At 44.8% G+C, this 25,917-nt stretch overlaps 1 protein-coding gene across 1 annotated transcript in view; it reads left to right on the forward strand.

The window, feature by feature from the left end:
• The first annotated feature begins 727 nt into the window (after window positions 1-727).
• The window catches only part of slc30a6 (solute carrier family 30 member 6), a 42,830-nt gene continuing 17,640 nt past the window's right edge, over window positions 728-25,917 (forward strand). Inside the window, exons 1-6 of the mRNA XM_036546786.1 lie at window positions 728-917; window positions 2,135-2,181; window positions 5,648-5,734; window positions 8,664-8,748; window positions 22,246-22,288; window positions 22,403-22,468. Of these exons, the coding sequence (XP_036402679.1) occupies window positions 734-917; window positions 2,135-2,181; window positions 5,648-5,734; window positions 8,664-8,748; window positions 22,246-22,288; window positions 22,403-22,468 (512 nt within the window). The 5' untranslated portion in view covers window positions 728-733. The remainder of the gene's footprint in view (window positions 918-2,134; window positions 2,182-5,647; window positions 5,735-8,663; window positions 8,749-22,245; window positions 22,289-22,402; window positions 22,469-25,917) is intronic.

Genomic DNA, 25,917 nt, shown 5'->3' on the forward strand with positions numbered 1-25,917 from the left:
TGTGTTTTTTGGCATAAGTAAAGCCAGCGCCTGCCAACTCTATATCTGCAAAACTGAGTTAGTCTGGTACATGAATTGCTTCTATGTTGGCTGTAACCGCAGTAGGCTAGGTGCTCATGATATGAGCTGTCATGCACATTACATTGCTACCCGGGTCTATTGACTCTGTGAAGCGTGACGAGCGGCACCTGCCCCAGTCTTCTGTGAGTGTCATGTGAGAAACTGTTCTATACTTCCAATGACTTTCATTTTCCTGTGGTTTGTGAATCATATCTGGCTTCAGCAAACTACCAAATGTACGAAGATAACGTCCCTCCTTCCTCCCTCCCAATGTAGAAAAATATCAAATGGCTATGGAGGTTCATCTTACATAGGTAGCTGCTTTTAGTACGTTCTCGAAAAGGGAACTGGGTTGATATTCAATGAATCTCCTTAGTAAAAGTTGGAATGAAACGTTGGTATTAAGCCCAAATAAAAGTATGGTTCAGCTCAGTTCATCCTTTCAAAAGTGACGTTTTTAAATCCACATCAATAAACTTTACCTAAAGTAATACCCCAACAATGAAATGATCTAAAACTAACAAATAAACAGTTAAACGAAAAGTTAGCCAATATCGATGAACTGTATTATTTCTTCAGCTTCAGCGTTACGCTCAACCGCCTTTTTGCTGAGCTCCGCCTGTCCCTCACCACTTGCCGTCGCCGGCATGATGTTTTGCTGGAGGGATTCAAAATGGCGATGGACAGCTCATCCACGTCCCCACCAACGCTGTCCTACCAAAATGTTGGGGATTATTATCCCAGAAAGCTGGGTCCCAAGCCCGACGTGGTTCCGTCGGGGGTGACCGAGAGAAAAGTCGGTCCCCTCGATAAACCTGACATGGTGGCGGTGGACGTCATTAACATCAAAGAACCAGGTAAGGCATTAGCAGAGGTGTGATGCATCCACTGGCAGGGAAAACAGCTGTCTCCGTTTGGCTACGTTAGCTAAAGTTAAATCACAAGGAACGCTTGAACATAACTCGCAAGTCCCAACAAACGTAGCGTGTAAAGCGCAATTTAACATGAGCTGGGTCATAAAGTGTTCAGGTAAGGGCAATTAGCCTCACATAGCAACAAGCTAAATAGCCGCTGATATGATAGGCTAGCTAGTCTAGGTTGCTAGCTACCACGGAGAGATGTTCCTAGGCTACATGGTTGCAGAGCCCAGCTGAGACAGCTTCATTAAGCTTGAAATCGGTCTCGACTTGTTACTGAAAGTCCCCTAGGCGATATATTCTAACGTGTTAGTCCGCTAGCTAGCTAACGTACACACAAGCATAGACGCGCTGTAGCGTTACGCTGTAATTAATGACACAATAATATGGCTACCAAAACAAATATGCGTTTCTTAATAGCTTTATGTAATACCTCAGTATGTATTGATGGGTATCTAGTGTAGCTTTCTAGCTGTTTAGCTAATTAACAATGAAGTTTATTGTGTAGACTACGCGGTTAAAAAGGCCTGCGCGGAAATGGATTACTTTTAATGGATTAAAATGTATGAATGAATGTGTTTCTAGGAAACATCTTGAACAAGTGCTCAACTTGTGTTTTATTGTATATATTTTTTTTAATCAACAGTAATTTCCTGTAGATTAATTTGGGACAGTTATATGCCTAAAATCAGTGAACAGTATTGTACATTTATAGTGAACTCAGTGTACAATACAGACTTTATTTAAACTTTTGGTTTATCACACCTGAGCGCAATGGGAGTGTGGGTCCTACATTTACAACCACTATTGCCGTCTGTGGAACGGGTCTTCCTGAACTGGTGTAGTAGGTGGGCCAATGTTTCACCTTAGTCCCTCTTGTGATCCATCATTGGATCTCACAGTTTGGGAACTGCTGGCCTATAGTAGGTAGCTTAATGTTTATCCATTTCAATTTAACAGTTTTTGGTTGTAAATGTCCCCAGGACACATACCTTGCAAATCTAATGCATTATCTTCACTAACCAACTTTAAAGTGTGTTTGGAGTGACTTAATCTAGCTCATGTTGTGGACTACAGGGGCTTTACCTTGTATATCATTCTCTGTTTGTAACTGTAAAGTAACTATACGTCTGAGTACAATACATTGTTCCCTGCAGATTTTCCTGTGCACCATAAAAAACGAGAAACGGATACCTACGTATTGGTAAGTTCTTACTTCATTTTAAATCTAATGAAAGCATTATCTGAGTCATACAGAGCACTCAGAATATTTCATGACCTCATTTTTTTATCCACAGCCGTCACCTTTTTAATGCTAGGAGTAATCCGAGTACCATAAAAAGACCTAGAGAGTAAGCAGTGTGTCTGAAAACATGTATTAATTAGTTATTTAGACAGAGATCAATTTTTCCCAGCACAGTGCTCAAAAATCACAGACGGAAACAAAAATAATAGTAGTGTACTCCAGCAAAATCACTGCATATTTCTACATTTCACCTTGCCTCCTTCCTTGGATATCAGAGAGAGCAAGAACTACTGAAGGTTCATCATATTTTTTAAAAAATAAAAATGCATGGGAAAGGTTTATTTCATTGTTGGCCACTAGATGGTAGCATTGTGTAGCATACCAGTTTGAAAATTCCAGCCGGTTGCTTTCTTGTCTGTGGTTGGAATGGATGCTTTACTGAAAGGAACGGCCAGTGCAGTCACCATCTGCGCTGTGAGTGGATTCATTTGGACCAATCAGAGCACAATAATAAAAGAAGCTTAGAAGGCATGTGCTGTTTTGCGCCAAAGAATTTGCTGAATCTGTTTTTAATAGAAATGTGGGGAACATCACAATTTCTTGGCCGTATATAAAGCACCGCTCAAGATAAGCTTTGTACATGTTGTTGTTTAAAGAAGGAGAAAATTTGAGGTGGATTACACCGCAATATTAGTGCAAAAGGTCATGGGTCTGCAATCTTCTGCCTGTTTCATGCTCACACATACATTATTACATTACATTATTGTCAATTAGCAGACGCTCTTGTCCAGAGCGACTTATATAGGTTACGATTTTTACATGTTATTCATTTATACATCTGGAAATTTACTGAGGCAGTTCAGGGTTAAGTACCTTGCTCAGGGGTACAGCAGCAGTGCCCCAGCAGGGGACTGAGCCAGTAACCTTTCTGTTACAATCCCTGCTCCTTACTGCTATGCTACAGTTACCGCTGTGATACGCTGCTGGACTTAATGTCCACTGAAGGAGGCCAGGTGAGGGTGTGAATGGAGGCCGTTGTCACCCGCACTCAGAAAGAGAGAAGGCAGGAGGAAGGAAAAAATACATCATCACTGAATGGTTACATTACATTAGCTTAGCGGACACTTTTACATAGCTTACCATTTTTACATGTATCCGTTTATACAGCAGGATATCTCCTGAGGCAGTTCAGGCTGAGTACCGTGCCCAAGGCTACAACAACAGTGCCTCAGCAGCCACCTCACCGCTGTGCTGAAGGTGCATATGTAACCTCAGCTCCTCAAATAAGGCTGTCCGGCCACATCAGGCTGACACAAGCGAAACAGACCTGAACAGTGATCAGTAAAAAAGTGGTACTGAGATAGCACTCGGAAGAGTTCATTCCTAGTGAGGATCCAGTACCAATGTTATTAGTGTTTTCCTATTGTAAGGGTATCATAAAAACCTGGCAAAGGTGTTTTGTGGTCTGTCTAATATTATCTTTATCTCTGGCAGAATAGTAAACTTTTAAAGTCACATCCTCAGATCTGGTAGCTTTAACATCAGTGTGATGCCGTGCCCTGAATGCTGGGGGGGTTATTGATAGCAGCCCCAGGTACTTATTAATACACAACAGTGATTTTGCTGGAATTTCACTTCATCACATCCTTATGTATGTCTACGACCCTGTAAATATAACCACACTGTTTTCTCTTGGTAATATTCACTGCTCTTCCTGCTTTCACACTTTTTATTGATTGTGGACCTAATAATATATTTGTTTTTTTCAGAAATGTTTGTATTTATCTTATAAAATCTTACTGATTTTAAGTTCATGATTTCCCATGACAAAGAAATAGAATGTGACATTGATGCTTTGATCTGAAATAATACCTATGAGTAATATAAGAATGTGTCTGTGTTGTTTGTGAACAGACAAAACAACAGACACATCTACTCCCCATCTACTCTCACTAGTCTTACGTCCTCAGACTTCATCCCAACAAGCCTGTTCTCTCTCTCATACATTTTGTTGCTGTGTCTAGATGCTTGGATAACTAACTAGTGTTACTGTGAGGTCCATTCCTCCAAAGATTGTGTTCGCCCCCTAGTGTTGAGGAGGGACAGTGCTAAACGAAACCCAGAAGTGTTTTTCAGAGTGTCAGTGTGGCTCCTTGGCAGTCAGCTGAGAGGGTCTGTTTGGGGAGCTGAATCTCAGAAGTACTGAAACGATGTTCTGACTCTACCACAGGCTGTGATCGGGAATGTCTGAAAAATATACTCGTGTTTACTGAAAAACAAACACTATGTTTGTGTATCGTATCAGAGGAATGTGGAATACTTATTTTATTTGATTAGTTTTTCATATACATTCAATGTATTTTGCTGTATCGTCAGATTATCTTATATTTGTTGGAGAGTTAATGCCAATGACGAAGTTCCCTCCACAGGAAGAAAATGGGAGTGGATCAGTTATAACAATTGATTGTGTATCATCTGATATTGCTTACATTTATTAAAATGGTTTTATTTACTGACTACAATTTACATTATGGTTCATCAATTATATGAAAATGTTAAGAGCCATTTGAACTTGAATCCACAATATAGGTCAGAAGGTACTCTCTGCCGATTCAACCAGTATGTGCGTATAAAATCGGTCACAAAGTCCTCTACCTGTGCTGCATTGGATATGTTTTAGATGGATGGATTTTTTGACATCTCACCCTGTAAAGTCTGCAAAGCATTTGTGTCAATATTTTTAATATGATACGGAGTTTATTGAACGTGATGATGTATTCTTCCTAAGCAGTCAGAAACTTGATGCTGCGTCCTAGCTTACAGTAGCAATCAATTGACCGGTAGGATCCAGCTGACGTCAGGGCCAGCGAGAACAGGAGAGCTTGGAGGGACGATTATAGGTCTCAGTTCTGAGACCGTGTCCAGACGCGACTAATCGACCTGGATTCGCCTTCTCATCGTTTTAATGTTCAAATGATCTCAAATCGCAGGTCTCTTGATAGTGGATTTCAGAGTGTATCCAGCCGCAGACCGCTGTGTTTTGCAAGCTTCCAAAATGGGACTTCTGTTCCCGCTAACCGCAGTGGCCTTGAATTTGACATTTGAAATTTAATCAGTTGTTTTCTGCTTTTTTGTTTCCCCTCCCAGAACATTTTTACTTAATTTCAGTGACCCATGAATTCATGCTGTGTTATAAAAACGTAATTTGCACTTAAATTCATAATCTTCAGTGTTAAGGAGAGGTTGCATTGCAGTTAGACTGACAGCTTGTTGTCATAGCCTCCTCCACCCTGTGAGGGATTTTCTGTATCAGTCCTGACAGAGCCATTGGCCATGTTGCAGTGCCTGGTGTGTGCCCGGAAAGGGCCAGTCTGGTGTCCGTATCAAAAGCCATGTAACCCGCTGTATTTGTGCTGTTTTGCAGGGTACGATTCACCCCTTCCGGAAGACCCAGAGGTCCTTCTTTGGAAAGTTCTCCCAGGAGTTCCTCCTGGTGGCTTCAGACAGGCGGGTGAGTCTCCGAATGAGGCGTGCATTCTCCCCAGCTCCACTACCCCGCCAGGAAAGGCAGGGACACTCCCATTCCCATTCCACTCCCCTTGAGCCACTCCTGGTCTTACTGAAACCCAGTGAACATGCTGAGTGTAACCTGCCTGTTGGTGGTTTTCACTACGCACTAACCTGGCTTTGGTAAGACCCGGGCTGGCTCAGACCTCGATGCATGGGGAGTACAGCTTCCATCCCCGGTCCTTAATGGCATGCTCTCTCCCTGCCCTTCTGTTCGCCTCAGTGGGATCTTTGCCTGGCACAGGTGGCATAAGGATTACAGGCGGCTTTTAAGTCGGACAGCTTTCATGTTTTCAGGACATTCTCCCAGTGACATTTATTAATTGGTTTAAAGATTAAGCCGTTTATGTATCTCTCATGAGGCAGTACCAAAACAAACTCAAGTTAATCTTCAACACTGGAGCAGGCTGCCTGGTTCCCTTCTCTAGCGTATCTGAGGCACAAGCTTCGCTTCCCGTTGAGAGGAGGCTCCCGTAACCTGTACTGGATGGGGGAGCGTCCACAGTGGTATCTGAGATGTGAGAAACCGTGGATTAGTGCGGGGCGCGCGGTGGTGGGGTCCTGTGTAATCCACTTTGGGCCTACACCGAAGACCCACTCAGACAGACCAGCGGGGATGGGATTACAGCGCGTAGATTAAAGAGCAAGCGGAATTCAAAGTCAAAACATTGATTGAAAAAGGCAATGTATTTTCTTTCAAACAAGGTTCAGTCACAAAGTAGAAAAACATCTCTAAACCTTTTTTGGGGGGGGATTTTGTTTGTAACAGTGATTCAGTTCACAAGTTCACTTTGGTTTTTTTTGTGTCCTCTCCAAGTGGTGGTGCTGTTGTAGGTCTGAGACATGACCTGTGCTCCAGGCCTGCTCCTGCAGCTGCTCGTAGGTGAGGTTTCAGTCAGGGCTGCAGTGTACAAATAAAAAGAGGGGCCACTGAGTCACTGTGTCAGAGTGACACTGCTGAGGTCACACCGGAGAGGCACTGGCTGCATGGGGGGGTTTGTATTTGCTGTACAGACGCCTCCTCGGCCGATCTGTTCAGGTAGACTTGTCATGGGGAAGCCCTCTCCACAGTGTCAGCACCTGCCAGGTTCACACGAAGTCCTCCAGTGTCCCAGCATCCCCCAGTGCTGCCACTCCTCCTCAGGTGGGACACTGTTGTGTTATAGAGGTGTAAGCAGCACACTCATTCATAAAACAAGCTGTGAGGTTCAGTTTTCAGGCAGGGGGCAGTGTTACATGCCAGCAGACGGAGGTGATAAGTTTCTGACTGTTGACATGTTTGGAAAATCTGAACGACACACGGCATTGATTGGGGTGGTTTATTGAAAATTGGTGTATTTCTAAATGGCAGTCAGTCCAAACAGGTCATTCCATAATAAGTCAATAACTTGGGTGCAGAAGGACCAAAAGGCCAGAAACAGATGTGAGGATTTTATTTTCGAATTGGAGGTAGCCACACGCTGTAGTCTAGCATTGATACATTCAGCACAGTGCACATGCACTAAGACACAGGGTTGGGAATTATCCAGGTTGGTTAGGAATTATCCAGACGCTTCCATCTGCCAGGGTCCCGTCCCCCTGTGCCCCACCTCTCCCCACTGAGAGTGGCTGGGAGAGGGGGCGCTGGCCCGGGCCAAGCTGTGCCACCATGGGATAAATGTGACTGAGTGAGAGCTCCATCTGCCCCGGCCCCACTCCCACTCTCGCTGTGCTCTCAGCGGGGCGTCCCCCGGTATGACGGCACCGCTGACCTGGAAGTAAACCGCGGCAGGGGCCGCCTCCTCCGCCGCGCTGATCGTATTGGCAACTCTAATCGGCCGTTTGACAGGGAGGCTCCGTTTCCCGCCCAGCGGACGAGAGGAGGGCCAGCCGCGGGGGGGGGCGGGGGAGAGGCCCCCGCTCGGAGCTGGAGCAGTCGATGCGTTCCCTCGGCCCGGTCGATGGCCCCGCGGGGGGTGCCATGCGGGACACTCGCTGAGTCACACGCAAGGGCAGGGCGAGGGGGGTGGGGCGGTTTTGGGGCTAGTGCAGGTGTGCATCATCACGTCAGCTGAGTCCTCATCATCTGCATGTCCAGGCTTGGCTTCAGAACTTGTGATAGAAGCTGCTTCTGATTGGTGAGACTCATTCGCTGCACGTATTTCAGCCGATCCACCCTCGACGCAGATCTGTGAACCTGTGCAGAACTCTGCAGCACAATGACCGAACAGTGCTGGTCTTGGATATCCAGAGTGATTTCTATACTGGAGCTGACATGTCACCCATCTAAACAGTTGGACATTTACTGAAAAGTTGGAGTAAGCTCAAGGGTGCTACAGCATTGCCTAACCTAGGAATCAAACTGGCAGCCTTTACCACAACTCAGAGTTTAGGTAAAACTGAGGGATTACAGCAGATTGTTAAATGGTGGGCTGCTTTAGATCACCAGAGTGATCTTGTTTTCTTACTTATGATCGTAAGAGAAGAGGACACTACATGTGCCCTTTGCAGAAGCGCTTCTCTGTAGGACAGAAACCGATCCAGCAGAGCACCGTCTCCTTCATACATCACGTTTATATTTAATACTTACAGGACACGTCAATACTTTGGCCGGCTTTGTTCAGAATCGGATACTGCAGATTGATTTGCTTTCATCTCAGTAGTTTTGCTCTGGATGGAGAGGCGTGGAGAGGGAATTGCATTTATTGATTACACCGGGGCAGCGCAGTGCAGTTATGTGGAGAAGCCTTCAACACAGAGTCCACAGACAAGTGTGTTATGACCCACTGGAGTAAAAAGCTGGAGTGTCAGCTCAGTGAATGAATGCAGGAGAACACACGAATCTAACAGTGTGTGTCTGTGTTTGCATGTCTATGTCTGTCTGTCTTTTTCAGTCCTGGAGGATCCTGCTCTTTGGGGGTCTCAACATGATCTGCACAGGCTGCCTCCTGATGTGGTGCAGCTCCACCAATAGCATGGGTGAGTTGGAGGGGTCCCAATTTGGCCCCGCCTCTGATTCACCTCACCTGCTCTATACCTGCACCAGCGGGCCTTAGGTAGCTAACAGCCACATAAAAGCCCTTTGCCATAGGTTTAAATGTTAAATTAACCCTGATATTGTTAATTACAAACAAGCATTAGGGGTACGTGTGAGCAGGGTTTCATCTGTTCAGATGTACCAGGCCATGATTGTAGCTTCAGACCTTGGCAGCTGTGCAACCATAAAAATCTAAAGCATCCTGTTACCCATCTTTGCATCAGGTCTGAGATAATGTATGTGTAATCAAAAGCAGCAGGTGACGTACCCACCCAGTCAGTGTACAGTAGGTGTTTTGTTGTTAAAGCTCAAGGCTTGTTTGATTGACAGGCCTGCTGCAGCCCTGAATGCTAAGGACCTGCTTTTGTTTGCCTTTGAACTCTCCACTAACATATGGCACAGACTCGAAGATCTGGAGCTGTTTTCTTTTTGAAGCTGTGGAGTTTGTATGCAGTCTTGCCCTTAAAACTGTTTGCCAAGTGAGTTTACCTGCAAAATGTAACTAATGCTGGTGGCACCAGCTGTCACATTGCAGTCCAAACACTGACATCCTAACAATTTTGATTTGGGGCACCTGATAACTTTCCATGAGCATTCAAAGTACAGAGGTGCTGCCAGAAATTCAACTCTTCAAAGAAACTCATACATTCATAGCAAAAAAAAAAAAAAACATGGCTTAAAAGTGCAAGGATAGTCTTAAAAGATGAAATGACATTGCACCCATATTCTAAGGTAACGTTTGCACTTAAGCATGAGATCATAATTGCACAGTCCCCGGGCCCCGCCCTGGGGCCCAGCTGTGAGTGGAACGTCTGTTTAGGAGCGGTATGATGGAGTGACACACGAGAGGTGCACCTGGTGGATACAGGACCCTAAACTGGGAGGGTGTGAGAAAGACGCCCCCGCCCCATCTTTGCAGATGTTATTACACTTAAGCGCAGGTTGATTGTTTGCGGTGATGACGGATCGCCGTGTTAAATCGCTTTATGTTTAATCCTTTCAGAGTGAGCTCGCAGCAAAAACACAGGCTGCAGAATCCATCCCAGCTGCTGCCGCTGGTGTCGCAGGCAGGAAACAGTAGACGTCTGTCCGCATATCGAACCGCAGCGGGCAGAAAGCGCAGGACAAAAGTCAATATTCTCCTCAAACAGAAGTTATGACGAAAATAGACCCCGCGAGCTGGAAAGAGCTGGCACCCTTCCCATCTGATGTTTCGCAACAAAGAGGCAAACGCAGAGCTAATATTTAGATCCTGAGGAAAGAGGATACCGTGTCTTTTTAGCCGTCCTGAAGGCCGCGGGGCTCGTGGTTCAGCCACCTGTCAGCGAGTGTGTCGCGCTGCTAATTAGCTCGCGGGTTGCGTGGACGTGCCGTGTTTGTTTCTGCCCCGCAGCGGAGGAGAGGGGGTGCTGCTTTCTGGCTCGTCTCGTGTTCGCTAAGGTGGCAGCTCCTTAGCTGAGTCTCTCTCTGTTAGTGCAGCCGCCGCTGTGAGCCCCAGCCTCAGCCACTGTGCACTCCAGTCGACTGACTTCATCAATCAAAGTACGTTTGCAGATAGCGCATTTCCACCAGGCAGAGCGCATTTTCCACAGGGAGTCAAGGAACAAGGAAACCGGTAGACTGTTAGGTCCTCAGGGATCCTACCATCACTAAAAAAAACCTGTCAGAATTTAAGATTTTACACAAAATCGTTTCTGTGTGGAACGTCAGAGACCTCAGAATCCTTGCAGAGAAAAATTTGAATCAGACTGATTTGTGTGTGTGGTCATGTTTTATGGCAGGGGTACATTGCATGTCAGTGCGCTTATAAAGACTGACTGATGCTTAGGGGTGCTTTGTACCATTCAGTCTGAGATTACTAACTCAAAAAGGGGGCAAACTGCTATGTGTAAGAACATAGGTTTTAAATCAATGCATACCACAAAAGGCATTTTTATTACTTTTAATGTGTATGGAGTAACCCTGAGTACATCCTAGATAAATTACGCCATCAAAAGAGTTTTTTCTGTCAAAAAAGGGAGAGACTTGTGCTGCACTCTTCCGCTGTAATTTATTTAAAATGGAAACGGTGCTCTGAAGAGTGGGGTCGCAGAAGTGTGGACTGTAAGGAGAGGGTGCATAAGAAGGGGCCTGCCTCGCTCGCTTGGCCCCTGTGCGGGCGGGGGGGGGGGGGGGGGGGGGTAGGGATCAGCAGCAGCGCCTGTGCTGTGTTCTGCAGCCTGCGAATCCGCAGTGCGCTCCTGGTGTTTTCTGCACCGCAGCAGAGTAAATTAGATCTCTTCCACGTCTCTGGCTTCTTTTTCCACTCACTGCTCCGCGCTCAGCTTCTGGCCCGCAGCGAGTCGCCTGTACGCTGAGAGAGCACCCTCAAAATGTGCTCCACCGAGGCCACGCTGCAGCAAAGAGCTGGCGACGGGCATTACAGCACCGCGTGACTGACTGACACGCACGTTCAGGTCTTCCATTCTCAGGTCATTTTCATTTTCCCTCTTCCGTTTTATGCAGTAATGTTCATGTGACCTTGTACACTTAGGTACCTTTGCTTAAAGTCACTCTGTCAGTTGACTCGGTTTAAATGTAAATATAGCAGTACACTGTGCCACATAACACATACGGCAGCGGAGAAATTCTCTGCTCCAGCATCAGCCATTGGGAATTGGCATAGACTCTAAGCTTTATATGACTCAATGCTTCCCCCCCCCGCCACTGTTCATCGGTTGTAAATTTGATGATGATGAAATTAAGAGGTTTGCCATTTTGCCTGTAAGCGAAGACTTCATCCCCTCAGCCGTTTATGGGCCAGAGGAGTCTTGCGCGCTTCTTCAGGAAAGCAGATGCGAAATGCACAGCGTCTGTGTGGTGCAGAGCGCACGGCACATGCTTACTCATGGCTGGGGGAGAAAAAAGCGCAGGCTGGTGACCTTGCGGTGAACCGTGAAGTTCGAGCCGGGGCTCCGGGACCCGACGTGCGCGATAATCATTAACGGAAAATCCGGCCGCGCGCGCACGCGCTCCCAAGGTCTTTGTCAGGGGAGGTTTCCGTCCCAGTGACGCGGCACAAAATGCACACAAGGCACCCACCCCTCCCTCGCTTCATTGTCCCTGCTTGTTTTGTTTAGCGTAATCCCAGAGTTCATTTCATTCCTGTTTTTGTTTCTTTTTTTAACAGCTAGTCTGTTTGGAGAAAAGCAGATTGATGAGGGAATAGCGATAGAGCACGCTCAGAGCGATCTGTTTTTCGGAGAGAGCGCGCATGCTCAGACCGTAGGTAACCAATCCTGAGCTCAGGTGCTCTGAAAATCCCCGGTGGCCTGTAGAATATAAAATGGATGAGTCTACAAAGATTTGTCAGCGCCCCGAGATCAAATTTTGCAGGAGAGGATTGTATTGAGTTACAGGCTGTTGCAAATGTAGGTACTTTAACTTGATATGTGCATTTCTCTTTCATCAACACCTCTCTTAGCAGAATCGATACTCCTCCTTGCCCTAAAACAGTCATGCAGGTCATTCAGAAAAAGAGCAAAAACCAGGCCTGTCTGAAAACTCAGACTGATTCTGTAGTGTTTATGGATTTTATGCAAGTAAAATTAAAACAGCAGCCAGATTTGGTATCGTATTTTCCAGTGGCCAGTCTTTCATGCGGTTGATTTACGATAGAGATCTTCCTGTTATCTTGCCTTCCGATGGCCAAGCTTACCGTATCACAGATATTAAGTCATACGCAGATTATACCCCTATCATATCTATAAAGGGCTTTTAATCTTAATCACGTTTAATGCCCTGGTCATGTTCCAGGATATTTCCCAGTTGTCGGAGTGGTTTCTGTATATGGGGCAAGGCTGCGGAGTGCCCTGGGTGTGTAATGTTGCTAGCTAACACGCTGCCGTCCCATTATACACACACTCACAGTCAGCTTTGACCTTTGGCCCAGACCCCAGGGGGTGAAACAGAGGACAGGCTCGCACGTCCCATATGCATTCGCATCATCAGTGTAAACAGCACACTGTTGTTGCTCCTGGCAACAGAGAAATCCCCCCTCCCCATCCCCCACCCTCTCCCGCATGCGGCCAGCGAAGCCGTGTTTGAAGCCCCCGAGCTTTAGTGAGTGAGCTCGTGACATTGGGAAAGCATACAGCCTCAGTGGCTGAGGAGCGTTTTTTTTTCCCTCTTGTCTGGAATTCAAGGCAAAGGCAGTGAGCTGATGATGGGTAGGTTTCCGCTGTGCTGTGTCTGGGTAAAGGTCCAGCATACCGTTGTAATGGATGTCCATTTTACAATGCAACAGCCTGCAGATTGCCTTTATATTTAAATAAAGAATGTATACTGTCCTTGTTCCTGTCATTTTAAAGATTTTTGGGTAATTTTTGTGATATTCGTGAGAGTGTTGAGGGTGTACAGCTGTAATGTCCAGTGTCCGCTCGCCTCTCTCAGCTGAACGGCAGCCCATTATCAGTGTTTCATGGGCTTTTATGGTCTGGACCTGTGTATAGAGGCCCCTCACTTTAGTTGTGCCGTGTGCCCTGTAGTCAGTGTTACAGCACATCTGTGCCCTGTAGTCAGTCAGTGTTACAGCACATCTGTGCCCTGTAGTCAGTGTTACAGCACATATGTGCCCTGTAGTCAGTGTTACAGCACATCTGTGCCCTGTAGTCAGTGTTACAACATATCTGTACCTTGTAATCAGTATTACAACATATATTTGCCCTGCAGTCCATGGTACAGCAGAGCTGTGCCTTGTAATCAGTGCTATCACTCCTCCGTGCCTTGTAGCCAGTTTTGCAGTGCGTCTGTTCTGTAGCTAGTGTTAAAGCAAATATTTGCCTTTCAGTGTTACAGCACATATGTGCCCTGTAGTCCTTGTTACAGCACATCTGTGCCCTACAGTCTGTGGTACACGTTGATGCCCTGTAATGAGTGTTGCAGCACATTTTAGTACAGCTCTGTGGGGTTCCTGGGTCCTGGAGCTCGACTCAGCGGGAATAGGTGGAGCTGTGTGGAAGATGGTTGTCATACTTCGCTGCCTCTGAAGCATTAGCGCATCCATTCAAGCGGAAAAGGCCCCTGACACACGTGACTGCTCTGTTCAAGTGTGTGCACCCATCAGGATCCTTGGAGATTCTTACAATGCTGTGTAAAGGCTGGGGTATTTATCATCATTCACACAGTATTCGCTCTTAATCATCAATACGAAGCATCTCTGCACCCGTGAGGAGTGAGTTGCTAAGCCGTCGTCGGGGGCATTCTGGAGAGAGAGGGGGAGATCAGGCATGAGGGCTCTTTTGGTAAACAGACCCCTGTTTGGAAACAAACATGCCCCGCCAGGGCAGTGGGCTGGGCAGACAGACCGGCAGCCCCCATTTGCAGCTACTCGGAGTGGAAGTGGGTGTGGCCTCAGCGTGTGTGCACGTCAGGCCTCATTCATACAGCTGGGAGAAGCCAAGCGAAAGGAGGTCAAGAGACCAGCTCTCAGGCAGCAAGCCCTCCCCAGCGCAGAGCCAGTCATGTGACCAGGCAGGCTGGGGGTTAACCCCGCCTCCCCCGCACTCCGTTCGGTCTGCTGAGCTTGGTTCGGGACACTGTGGGCAGGGCAGAACTCCTCCCCCCAAAAAACTGCGCCACAGCAAGGACCAGTGTGCTCGAAACAGGGCTCATGTGTAAATTTCTTTTATTGTTTTATTTTTCCAAAGTATGACTTCCTGAATGTATAGACTGTACTTTTTTCTTTAAAGAACGATTGGATCCAAGCCAGTTTACCATTACTCTTAGGAGAACTTCATTGGGGGGTTACTTGGAGGGCTACCTGTGTACGGACTGATTTAATGTACCACCTTCTTGGTCCTGATTCAGACAATGCCCTTTTTCATTAGCAAAAATATCAGAAATATGGAAAATTACTGAAAAAATTCCACTGAAATGTTGAAAATGGCACTTATTTGATTTATTTAAATCTTGTCATAACCCAAAATGTCACATTGGTATAAGCTATAACTGACAGTGTTTTTAACACTTTGACACAATACATGCTGTCTCTTGATTGGTTTAAACACTTGCCTTGTTTATACAAGGCAAGTGAACTGTTGGTTCAGTCTGAAGAAACGTGTTTAGTCAAAAGCCTTTTTGTGTATGTATATATGCTCTGTTCGAAGACACAGCCATGAAACACCGTGGTTGTCGGATGAATTTTGCCCACCGCTGCCCAAACCAGAGATAAAGTCTAGCTAGTAAACAATGCTGAAGTATCCACTGCTTAATCAAAACCCAGTGCATAACATTAGTGTTTGTATGGTGAGTTTCATTTGATCATAATGTTATGATACATATATTTAGCATAACATGCTGTTGTGATTTACAGTACCAAACTTCCACAGGAGACTGGAAAAACGATTCTGGGTAGATGTTGACCTCACCAAACACTGACAAGTGAATTATGTTTCATGCATCGATCTGTTTGAGCGAAATCCTAATGGCCGCTGTTATAGCCCAACGTTGGGAGAAGGACTGATACAATGAGCTTGTTTTTTATTTATTTGTTTTTTTTAAGCTGTGTCCGTCTCCCGCTTACAAGCGTGTGGAATAACAGGGGAGGTCTTTAAACGTTGTCGGAGCTGGAGAAGTGACCTCATCCGGGATTGAGACATTAATGAGTGTCATTTAGAAGGCCCTCTGAGGCCTGTTCTCTCCATCTATTCATTACTCCAGGGCCACTTAAAGTGTTTGGTTCTCCCAGCCATCTGCAGCTTGGTGTTATGTAAGACGGCCTATTCATTATCCCTTCCCATTCCTCCAGGTGCTGCTTTAGACATTTTGTAGATGTTTAGATTTCTTGTACTGGAGATTAGGCAAGCAGACTGTCTCTAACTTGTAAGGGGTCCATGAAAACAATTGGACGTGGATGAGTTTGTGTACAGTTTCAGCAGAGGAGACTGAAATTCACATGAAAATAAGCATAGGAGCCGAATTTGTAACGGTTTTTCTTTATTTTGAGAAAACCACTCTATTAACTTTAGCTAGTGCATGCTTGTATGAAAGTAGTGTGATGAGGGTGGTGCTCTGTGCAGTGGCCAGCTGGGATGTGTCCAAGAAGGAAGCACGTAAAACCGGCAGGTTCATCGGCACAGCCCGCTCCACCCTAGACTCGATGAAGGTAAATATTATGGATTTATCCAGAGTGATTGGCATCACAGTGTCACAGTGAACTTCTGAAGCCTCAGAGGTCATTCCGTGTTTGATTTACAGTGGCTAGATGGTCAGCTGAGTGGTTGGCCACACTAACAGTTTATATTTTGTTAGACAGTGTAACCCATTGATTGCATAAAATAAAAAGGTGATTTATTTACTACATATGTCCTAAAATGTAGTACATATGTACTGCTTAGTAAACTTACTAAAAAGAACTTTTATTGAATTGAAACTTTTTTGTAATTGAGTTTTACAGGGCATGGTCTTGGCTGAAGGAAGATTATATCTAAAAAGGACCTTGTATTCTGCTGCGGGTCACCACCTTTCCCAGTGAGTCTCAGTGGAGCTCATGTTCACTCACGTCTGTCCAAAGTTTGGTTGATTTTTGATGACCGGTTATGATTCCCCGCTGAGGCATTGCACAGACATTCCTCCTGGTCCATGCAGCAGTGTCAGGTTTATGCTTACATATTGGACAGATCATTCTCCTCACAGTAACGGGGACATCCTGTTCCCAGCTGATAGTTCATGTCGCAGTGCTACAGTAGCTCATTTTCTGAATAGATGTGAGCCGCTTTCCATTACCAAATTGAAATGCGTTGCTGTGTAGATTCAGTTAAACGGACGGCATAATGCAGCCATGTTATATAATGTGACAGTTGACCAGTATGTATATGCTGATTGAAACCCCAGATTGGAACCACCGTGTAAACATATCTGCGCTGCCATATGGAATATCCAGACCTATATAGCAAATAGGGCAAAGTCCTGTTTAACCTTGGTGACCTCACCATATGACTTTTGTTCAGCGTGATCAAGACTTATGTTCCCGGTTTTTAATCCCCATAAATCTATATTCATGTCTGGGGTATGGTTTTTCTCTGCTGCGCCCGGCGCGAGGAGTACAAGGCCACAACTCTAAGCTCCTTAGGCTCTTAAACATGTTTCGAACAAGATGCCCTGTGAGAGGTGGGCCAGCGTCCTGCTCCGCTGGGGAGCTGGGGGGTGTTATCAGGGCAACGGCCCGCGGCACTGTCGCCGTGCAACAGACGTAAACGGCGCTGGCACGGCGACCAGCTTAGGTGGCGTGTTGTGACAGTCCACTGCACGAGCATGAACACTTGCTCAGGGCGGGCAACGCGGCAAGGCCACCATCATCATCTCCACCAGCCACCGTGCCACAGCTCCTCTTACCCGCGCCGAGCGCCCCGGCCGCTAAAGTCAGCGACCCGCCCGCCGCTTCCTTTTAACGGCTCCGGTTTCCCACGGCAGGTGCTTCTGTGTAGTCGCTCGATAAAGCTTTTAGTTTACATATGGAGCGATCTATCCTCTTTCTCTCTTTATTTATATATATATATATATATATATATATATATATATATATATACGCGTGCCTCATCGGCGGACACCGGAGCCCCCCGCGATCGATGCGTGTTTCTGAAAAGCGATGACAGCAGAATGCTGCAGTTTGCAAATCTTTTCCCTGAAATATGAAAAGGAACCGTACCCGTTTCGCCCCCGGGATCGAACGCTTCCTCATCGCCCCTAATGGGTGCCGGCCCGTCCCGCGGCGACCGAGGCGAAACGCGATACCACCCCCAGATTAATGGGGCGGTTGAGGAGGGGAAGGCTCCTTTTAACTTTTGCTTATCCTGCTGATAACCAGCCAGCAGTTAATGCAAGTAATGGGCTCACCCCCCACCCCCTCACCCCCCCCAACTCCCAGAGTCCAGAAACCAAATGGCGACGGGGCCAATGGAGCGGGTGGCTCTGGTGTGTGTTGTCTTCTGTCCTGCCGACGGCATTAAAAATTCATTTGCGAAAGCTGGTTTCATTTACCTTGATGGGGCTGTTTCCCTTTCATCCACATCGATCTGTTCTGTGTGCATTCACAAGTGACCTTAGTCTGCTCATAATACGTTACACGATTTCCAGCCTTTTCTCCAGGGAGGCTGAGTCCTGTTTTCTTTTATTCATTGGTAGCTGTGCTGATTTAACTCTGTGTTCTGTAGCTGTCTTTCATCATACATTCTTTACATGCTTTTTCTTTGGAAAAACGGATACATGTCTCATCTCTCTCATAGCTGCTTCATGTCCACCTTGAGTCACAGCTGAGTGACAGCATGAATTTTCACACAGTTTGAGCTGTGTCAAATGCACAATTGGCATGGCTGTACTCTCCAAGTACTTTATAACAGAGGTTTTCAACCTTTTTGGGGCTAGGGCACATCTAAGGTCAAACCAGAATGTCAAGGCACACCAACTTAAAGTTGGTTATCGATTATGGAGAATGTCACACACATAACGCATTGGGTTCCTCAAAATTCCACGGCACACTTCACTTTGCCTCACGGCACACCGGTTGAGAACCGCTGCTTTATAACTTGATAACTGGGCTCTGTCATATGCTCTTGATTCTATATTGCACTACTTGTAGTCGGCTTAAGCAGTTTTCCTTTCAGCAAAGAAAGGTAATGTAACTGAAGTTGCCTGTGTAGCTCAGTGTTTCTGCAATAAAAGCCAGTTGTTTGCAGAAAATGATCAGTGTTCAATGATCACCCTTTGACAGCAGAACAACATACAGGCCTCTGTCTGCAGAATGTTCATACTGTGGACACAGAGTCTTGGCTTTCAGCACAGAATGTGTTCTCAGCATTACCATAATCGAATTTGCAAAACAGGAGAAGTATACATAATCCGCTTTCTGAAGGGTGGCAAATTGTCATGCACGTTTCGTATCATACTGTGAGTGAATGGTTCACCCTTAGCGACACTTTGGTTTAAACATGTAGTTATTTATCACATTGGTTTGGGGTTTTCCTTGACATTAATTTTGTTTGCATGCATTTTTGAGCTGAATAGATGATTAACTTGTGGGAACTGGAATGCCTTTTTTGTTCATTACCCAAAACATGGATGCTACGATGAAAAACCATTTGATGTGTAGGCTGCTTCTAATCATATAGTAGTATCCCAGCTTCTGGGTTTAGAGTTTGATTTGTTAGGATAATTTTTCTCAAACGTTTTTGATGTGTATAGACCAAATGGGTTTCTATCAAACACAGACTCAGTTCAGGTGGTTCTTTTCCAGATGTCATGTAGAATCTGTAATCAGTAAAATGAAAGTTAGTTTGGTGAAGTTAGACTCTACTGTGATCAATTTTTGTTTCATTTTTTGATACATGAAGATGAATATCAGAGCAGAGACTACAGTGCGTCCCCATCTCTCAGCTCCCTCTCCTGAAGAAAAAAAAACTAAAAAAGAAGGGAAAAACAGCAGAGGAAACCAACAAACACAACCATGCTAAAAAATAATAGGAAAGTGAGATAAGCCCAACAGAGGTCACATCAACCTCGAATGGAGCCGTTAGTTATGGCATTGTGTGTGCGGCGTATGACCAGAATGTAATATTGCATCCTGTCTCTTGCATCCTGCAAGCCGAAAGCTAAAAAGGAGCAATATTTGCAAATATTTGGATCCAACTATCCAATTATACTGTGTGGTGGCCAGATCAGACTGTTCTAAGCCTTGCATAACTTGCACTAACTAGTACTCTTTTAATATGATGTGTCAAGTGCATCCTGATTCCGACTGAGCCTTCATGGCCGAACATTTAGCTCTCTACAGCTCCAGGCTGCAGAGGCCCCTAGTGTCAGTGGATTTAGATCTGTGGAGTTGATTAAACACGTCAAAGTAATGTGTGAAAACAATTATCCCTCTGTACAAATCTTGGTTAATCTGTTCTAAATCTTGTCATACACAGTGCGTGTTTGTGGCCAGTCCTGAATGATAAAATTACTGGTAATCTACCAGGCAGCAGCCAAAGAACTTGTGGCAAAGACCATGCAGGCTGTAAACAGGACTATTCCCACATTGTGTTTGGTCACAATGGCCGTGTAATTCGCATGTGAAATCCCACATCATGCTGTGGATTCTCTACTCCTTTGCTGATTTAAATCTCCTTGATTTCCTCCGTGTTAGCAGTTGTGAAGGATTTAACTGCTAGCCGTTAGCTCCAAGGTGGATTTAAAGGAAATAAGGAAATGTTTGCAGACTGATTGCTTTCTGCTGCCTTTGTGGTTGATGAATATTTACAGAATTGCATACATGTGCATACATGCACTTATTACTTGTATTAGATGGCATTATGAGGGTTTGCTCGGGGATAGTAAGTTTAAAAAAAAAAAAAAAAGGACAAGTGTTGATTGACTGCTGCAGCTCCATATGCTGTCAGGGAATGAGCTGCTTTAAGACAAGGCCCCAGCCAGTGGTGTTGTGCTTGATTGTGTCCAGTGGACTGACAGCCCGATGGGAAATAAGGGACCGTACTGCACTGAACGGGGGTGCCCCCTCCCCATCCTCTCCACTCACCTGCATGGTGTCGCATTAAACAGTATGGAGATGAGACCGCTTGTCTGTTGACCACGTGGAGCCTTTGCCACGCTCCTGTTCAGTTAGAGAGGACTGTTACCTTTTTTTGGAAATCCATTTTCACTTCAGCCTTGTCTTTAAACCCACCTTTTAAACCCTCTCATAGCTGAGTAATCGCTGCTTTTGGCATCACGACACTGAATGGGGTCATCTAAAATTAAGTATAAAAAAATAATAAAAATTGCTCTAAACAATATAAACTATATTAACTAAACTCCTTTGGTATAGATAAGAATGTCCTTAATGAGATGAGAAATGCATGTTCCTAGTAATGTGTGAATAGAATGCTTTTGTTTTCTTATTGCCTCCAATGTCGACTGAAATTATTTAAATTTTTTTAGATTGTAATATTCCTGTTATGTATGCAGTTTCCATTATTTAACGGATATAGAAGCTCTGGAGTATCTGCATCAAATATTTCTACAAGATTGTGTTTTCACTTTTTACTTTCTGTCCACTAGAACTAATGTGCTGTTGTATGAATATATTTATGCACTTCAGAATTGCAGAATTTCTAGGATTTTGTTAATACTGTAAGACTAAACTATATGACAGTAGCAACAGCAGTCATATTTTGCATGTGACCCATATTCTGAGATCATTTGAAAATCCCTCTCTGTGTTTTAATATTTATTTCTGAGTTGGTAATAATGCAGAAGTTATTTTTAGTCACTGCGCTGTAGGTCTGAAGCTGAGAGAGAAGAGCAACATCATGCTGAAGCTTTCTAGTGATGGGAGGGTGAGCGTTTATGCCAAATCAGTGATGCAAAACCTCCAGTACCACAAACTGCCAGTGGGTGAACGGCGGGTGGCGTCTGTATAAGTCTCACTCGCTGTTTTCAAATGGGCAAATGGGGAATGTCACCTGTGTAAGTGTCACTGACTCTTTTTAAATGAGCAAATGGTGAGGGTGAGCTCCTCGTGCCATATCAGCGGTGGAAAACCTTATAATACCACGAATTGCCAATGGAAAAATGAGGTGTCCTCCGTATAAGTGTCAGTCACTCTTTAAATCAGCGAATGGTGAGGGTGATCTGTAATACGTGTTAGTCTTGGTCTTAGTCTGTTCAAAACTGCACAGAAAAAACAAATGAAGGTGGGGTGTCAGTGTGGCACAGTGCTTAAGGAGCAGGACTCGTGACCGAAAGGTTGCTGGTTCAATTCCCCACTGGGGCACTGCTGCTGTACCTTGGGCAAGGTGCTTAACCCTGACTTGCCTCAGTAAAATATCCAGCTGTATAAATGGATAACATTGTAAGTCGCTCTGGATAAGATCTAAATGTCAATAATGTAATGTAAAATGCCAGTAATGAAGGTGGTGAACATTTTGAACACACATGCTGGTGTGTGAGAACGCTGCTCAGAAAAGCAATTTTAAGACACGGAGGTGCGTAAAATTACATGTTTGTATTTGGGCATTAATGTGTGTGTATGTACCTGAGTGTGTGACTGTTGTGCCCTTGAGCTAGGCACTTAACCTCAGTTGCTTCAGTAAAAGCATCCAACCATATTCATGGGCAAATAAATAATAAATGTTATTTCTGAAAGTCTGCCAAGTAGACTAATCATAGACGTAACCTGATCAGTTAAAATATCACGGAGCACCGTTTTCATTAATTGGGGTGGCTGATTAATCCCTATCACTTGAGTTTTCAAAATTAAATGGCCAAATTATTACTAGTATTGCAGCATAATTAGTAATAGTAAAAAATTCTGCCATTGCCCATTGACAGTTAGTCCAAGAACCCATGTTACAGTGTTGTACAGCACAGCATGTGTTTTTCACGACTGTATTTGTAATGGCATGATATTTCCTGTTTCCTTCCAGCCTTAACAGCTTACAGCTACCTCACCATCTTCGATCTGTTCAGGTAAGTAGAAGTTGTCTGTTTGATTGGGACTTCACTGTTTTTTTTCAATCATTGGCCAATATTGTGCATGCTGAATAATTCCCTGGCCAATCACTTCTCTCCTTCCCTTTTTAGTTTGATCACTTGCCTTATAAGCACCTGGGTGACCATGAAGAAGCCGTCAGCGGCCTACTCTTTTGGGTGAGTCCTGTGTCCAAGTAAAGGGGCTCCACAACAGCCCATTAACAATAGCTGCGATTGTTACATCATCTCCTCTGACCGGAATCACGTTAGCACATGTGATTTTATGGTTGGTTCTGTGGGATTGGTCTGCAAAGCAGGTGATCCAACTGGTGGCAGGATAGAAATCATGAAATAACAAAATGGCAATCACACCAAGCTAAGTGATCAAATCTGTAAATTATCACTCTAACCTATCTATCTAGCTAACCTTTGTTAACCTAGTAACAATCCTGTTTTAAAGATCTCTGGAATACCTGATCTGTGAGAAGTTTTGTACAAACTGTAGGTGGCTTTTCCTTTAAGCATATTCTCAAAGGGTTTCCCCCCAGCAGACTTGTATGAAAGGGTGAAAATGAGTTTGAAAGTGCTGTTTTTCATAAAAATAAAAACAGAATTTTCCACGGTTAAATCACTCAGGTTAGGCATTTTCAGTAATTAGCCAGAATGGATTCTCCCAAAATGTCCAGGAATTCATTTCTTAGATGCAACTGGGAGGATTTCTAGAAGACCAGCAGAGAGCTGGGGGACCAGACGGCCGTCCGAAAGTACATGGGAGTGGCTTCATTGTGGAGGAGGCTTTGTTTTGGCACTATCATAGGCAGGAGGGCGGGTGGCATGCATGTATCTCCAGCCTCGGCGTGGGTTTGAATGGGACAGTGTGTCTCTGTTTCCCTGCCACCCCTGACCTTAGAGTGTTGAGGAGCGGTGATTGCAGCCAAAGCCGCTTTTCAGCTTCGGTTCAACTTCGGCTCTAATGCGCTCAGTGAATGAGAGGGCAGCACACAGCGCACAGACACCTCTCTCTGCTCACATTATCTCATTTCCTTCTCGAGAGTGCCACCATGGCCCCCTTTGTGCTCGATAAAAGCCCCGAGTTCAGCTTGAGCGGCCGGGGCGAATTTGATCCGAAAATTTTTTCGCAATATTTGCCGACCCATTACGCGCACGGCATTATTATGGTTCGCGGCCTGGGAGTCGGTTTGTCCTCATTTTCCCCGTAATGAGTTCAGCTTGACTTCGCTTTGAACCCGTGGAGCGAGCTAGAAATTGATTCTTGGGGGATCTTTGTGTTTCAACGTTCTTAAGGATCTCTCGCTGAAGCATGTTTGGGTACATCCCAAAGGGCCTTTGTGCTACCAGTAAACACAGACTGACCCCCTGACATTTGGGTGTCTGATGGTTTGAAGAGAGTGCCTACAGTCATGGCAGAAGGGAAACAGCAGGGGAGGGGCAGGGTAGTTAGCTGTAATTGCTAAACCAGATTCTGAGAAATGCAATACCAGAGTTAGCCAGTGGGTGGCGGTGGTGGCCGAAGCTGTACACAGAACCAGAGGGTCAGTTATCCCATTTTGTCTACGTAGGTTACACAGCCGAGTGGTAGCTCTCATGTTAAGCAGTTATGTCATCTCAGATTTCCCACGAAACATCCGGTGAACCTGCTTCACTTAACTAAAATATATTTCACTATTACATATATATGTATCTCCTCTTTGTGTTACATATATACAACATGATTTTTGAAGTATAATGACACAAAATGTGCTAGCAGCTTTCTGTGTTCTTGCTGGAATTATACACACTGCAAACTGACAAAAAGGTCAAAAATGCTTTCATGGCTGGTATACTGAATATGTGTTGTATTCTAAACTAGACTATATAGCTAGCTATGATGGTTCAAAAGTGTGCAGTCAGGTTTATGTAGCACATGTAAAATGAGCTAAACATAAAGTCATTTTATTCAGGGTCATCTACAGAATTTAACTATAAAACAGTACCAGAGAGTAGCTAGTGCAATAGCTTGTTTGTGCTGTATATTAATTTTCACCATCCCCATTAGTCTTGTTAATACATGAAACGGCAGCTATAATTTCATTGCGATAAACCCCTATACAAGCTAGGTGTCATTTCCTGTATATATATATGTTACATTACGTTACATTGTTGTCATTTCAGGCACTAGAGCAACTTGCATAGGTTACAGTTTTTTACATGTTACCCATTTATACATCTGGATATTTAGTGAGGCAATCCAGGGTTAAGTACGTTGCCCAAACCGGCAACATTTCGGGTGCGAGCCCTGCTCTTTACCACTGTGCTACACTGCTACCCATTGTGATGGCTAGAAAGCTAGATCTGTATAGAGAATGGCAGTTCATTGAGTTCATTGAGTAATTAATATTAATAATGGGGGTTGAGTAGAGTGTTAAAGTGAGGTACACAAAGGCGGACCTACCACAAGAGCAAGCAGCTGATAATTGACAGTCCTTGTTTTGATTGGCTTTCTCGTTAAATGTGGAGAGCAATGGACAAAAAAGGTTAAGGGCTATTACCGGTTTAAAGGTAAGTTCTCCTCCATAGTTCTCCCCGGTGTACTCACGCTGTAAATTTTAAATAGGACATAGTAGTTAAATAGCTGAGTGCACTTTAAATAGAGCAGGTTGAAATAATAAGAAGTCATTAAATAGTAGACTTTAAATAGCGAATAGTGGTTAAATCAAGTACATCTTGAACAGAGTAAACTTTAAATAGAAAATGGTAGTTTACTATTAAACTTTAATAGTCTAAGCTTTCAATAGTTAATAGTTACATTGTAGAGTAAACTTTAAATAGAGTTAGCTTAAATGGCAGTTTTATTTCATCTGGCTTTATCTCAGCAGTGAACAGGCTCCTAGACTCCCAGAATGATCATGCCAAAAACAGTGTCCTAGTTAACTAGATTTTGTAGCCTGTAAGCTAATTCTGTTGAAAATCACTGTTTATCTATGGTCATTGTAGTTGATAACAAGGTAATTGGCTGTGATTAAGAGATAGTGAATTAAAGAAAGACTAATAATATGAGGATGATACGTTGCATTACATTAGTGTCATTTAGCAGATGCTTTTATCCAGAGCAACTTACATAGGTTACAGTTGTATCCATTTATACAGCTGGATGTCTGTTGAGGCAATTGTGGATAAAATGACTTGCTCAAGGGTACGAAAGCAGTGCCCCAGCGGGCAATTGAACCAGCAACCTTTCGGTTACGAGTCCCGCTTCTTACCACTACACCACGCTACCGTCCCAATCGGGGGGGGGGGGGGCATTCTCCGGGGGATCAGCATCCGGGAGAACTTGATAACAGATTATGTAATGGTTAAAGCAGTTAACCGCAGCACAAGGTGCACCTCCAGACCCGGTACAGAGGAACAGCAGCAGACAAATCTCTGTCCCAGGCAGGCGGGCTCGAGAGGGCAGCTGAGGAGAAGGCAGTCACTCCAGGTTAGGGATGGGTGCTTGCACACTCGCGCTGATGACTGTGGGCTTAAGCAGGGCCTCAGTTAACCTGGCTGCTCCGTGCCAAAGTCAATCTCATTACTTTCAGGCGCTGCGGTTGTGGCATTCATTTTTATTATTGATATGCCTCGCA

This window comes from Megalops cyprinoides, chromosome 15, assembly GCF_013368585.1.
Source record: "Megalops cyprinoides isolate fMegCyp1 chromosome 15, fMegCyp1.pri, whole genome shotgun sequence".
Lineage (NCBI taxonomy): Eukaryota > Metazoa > Chordata > Actinopteri > Elopiformes > Megalopidae > Megalops > Megalops cyprinoides.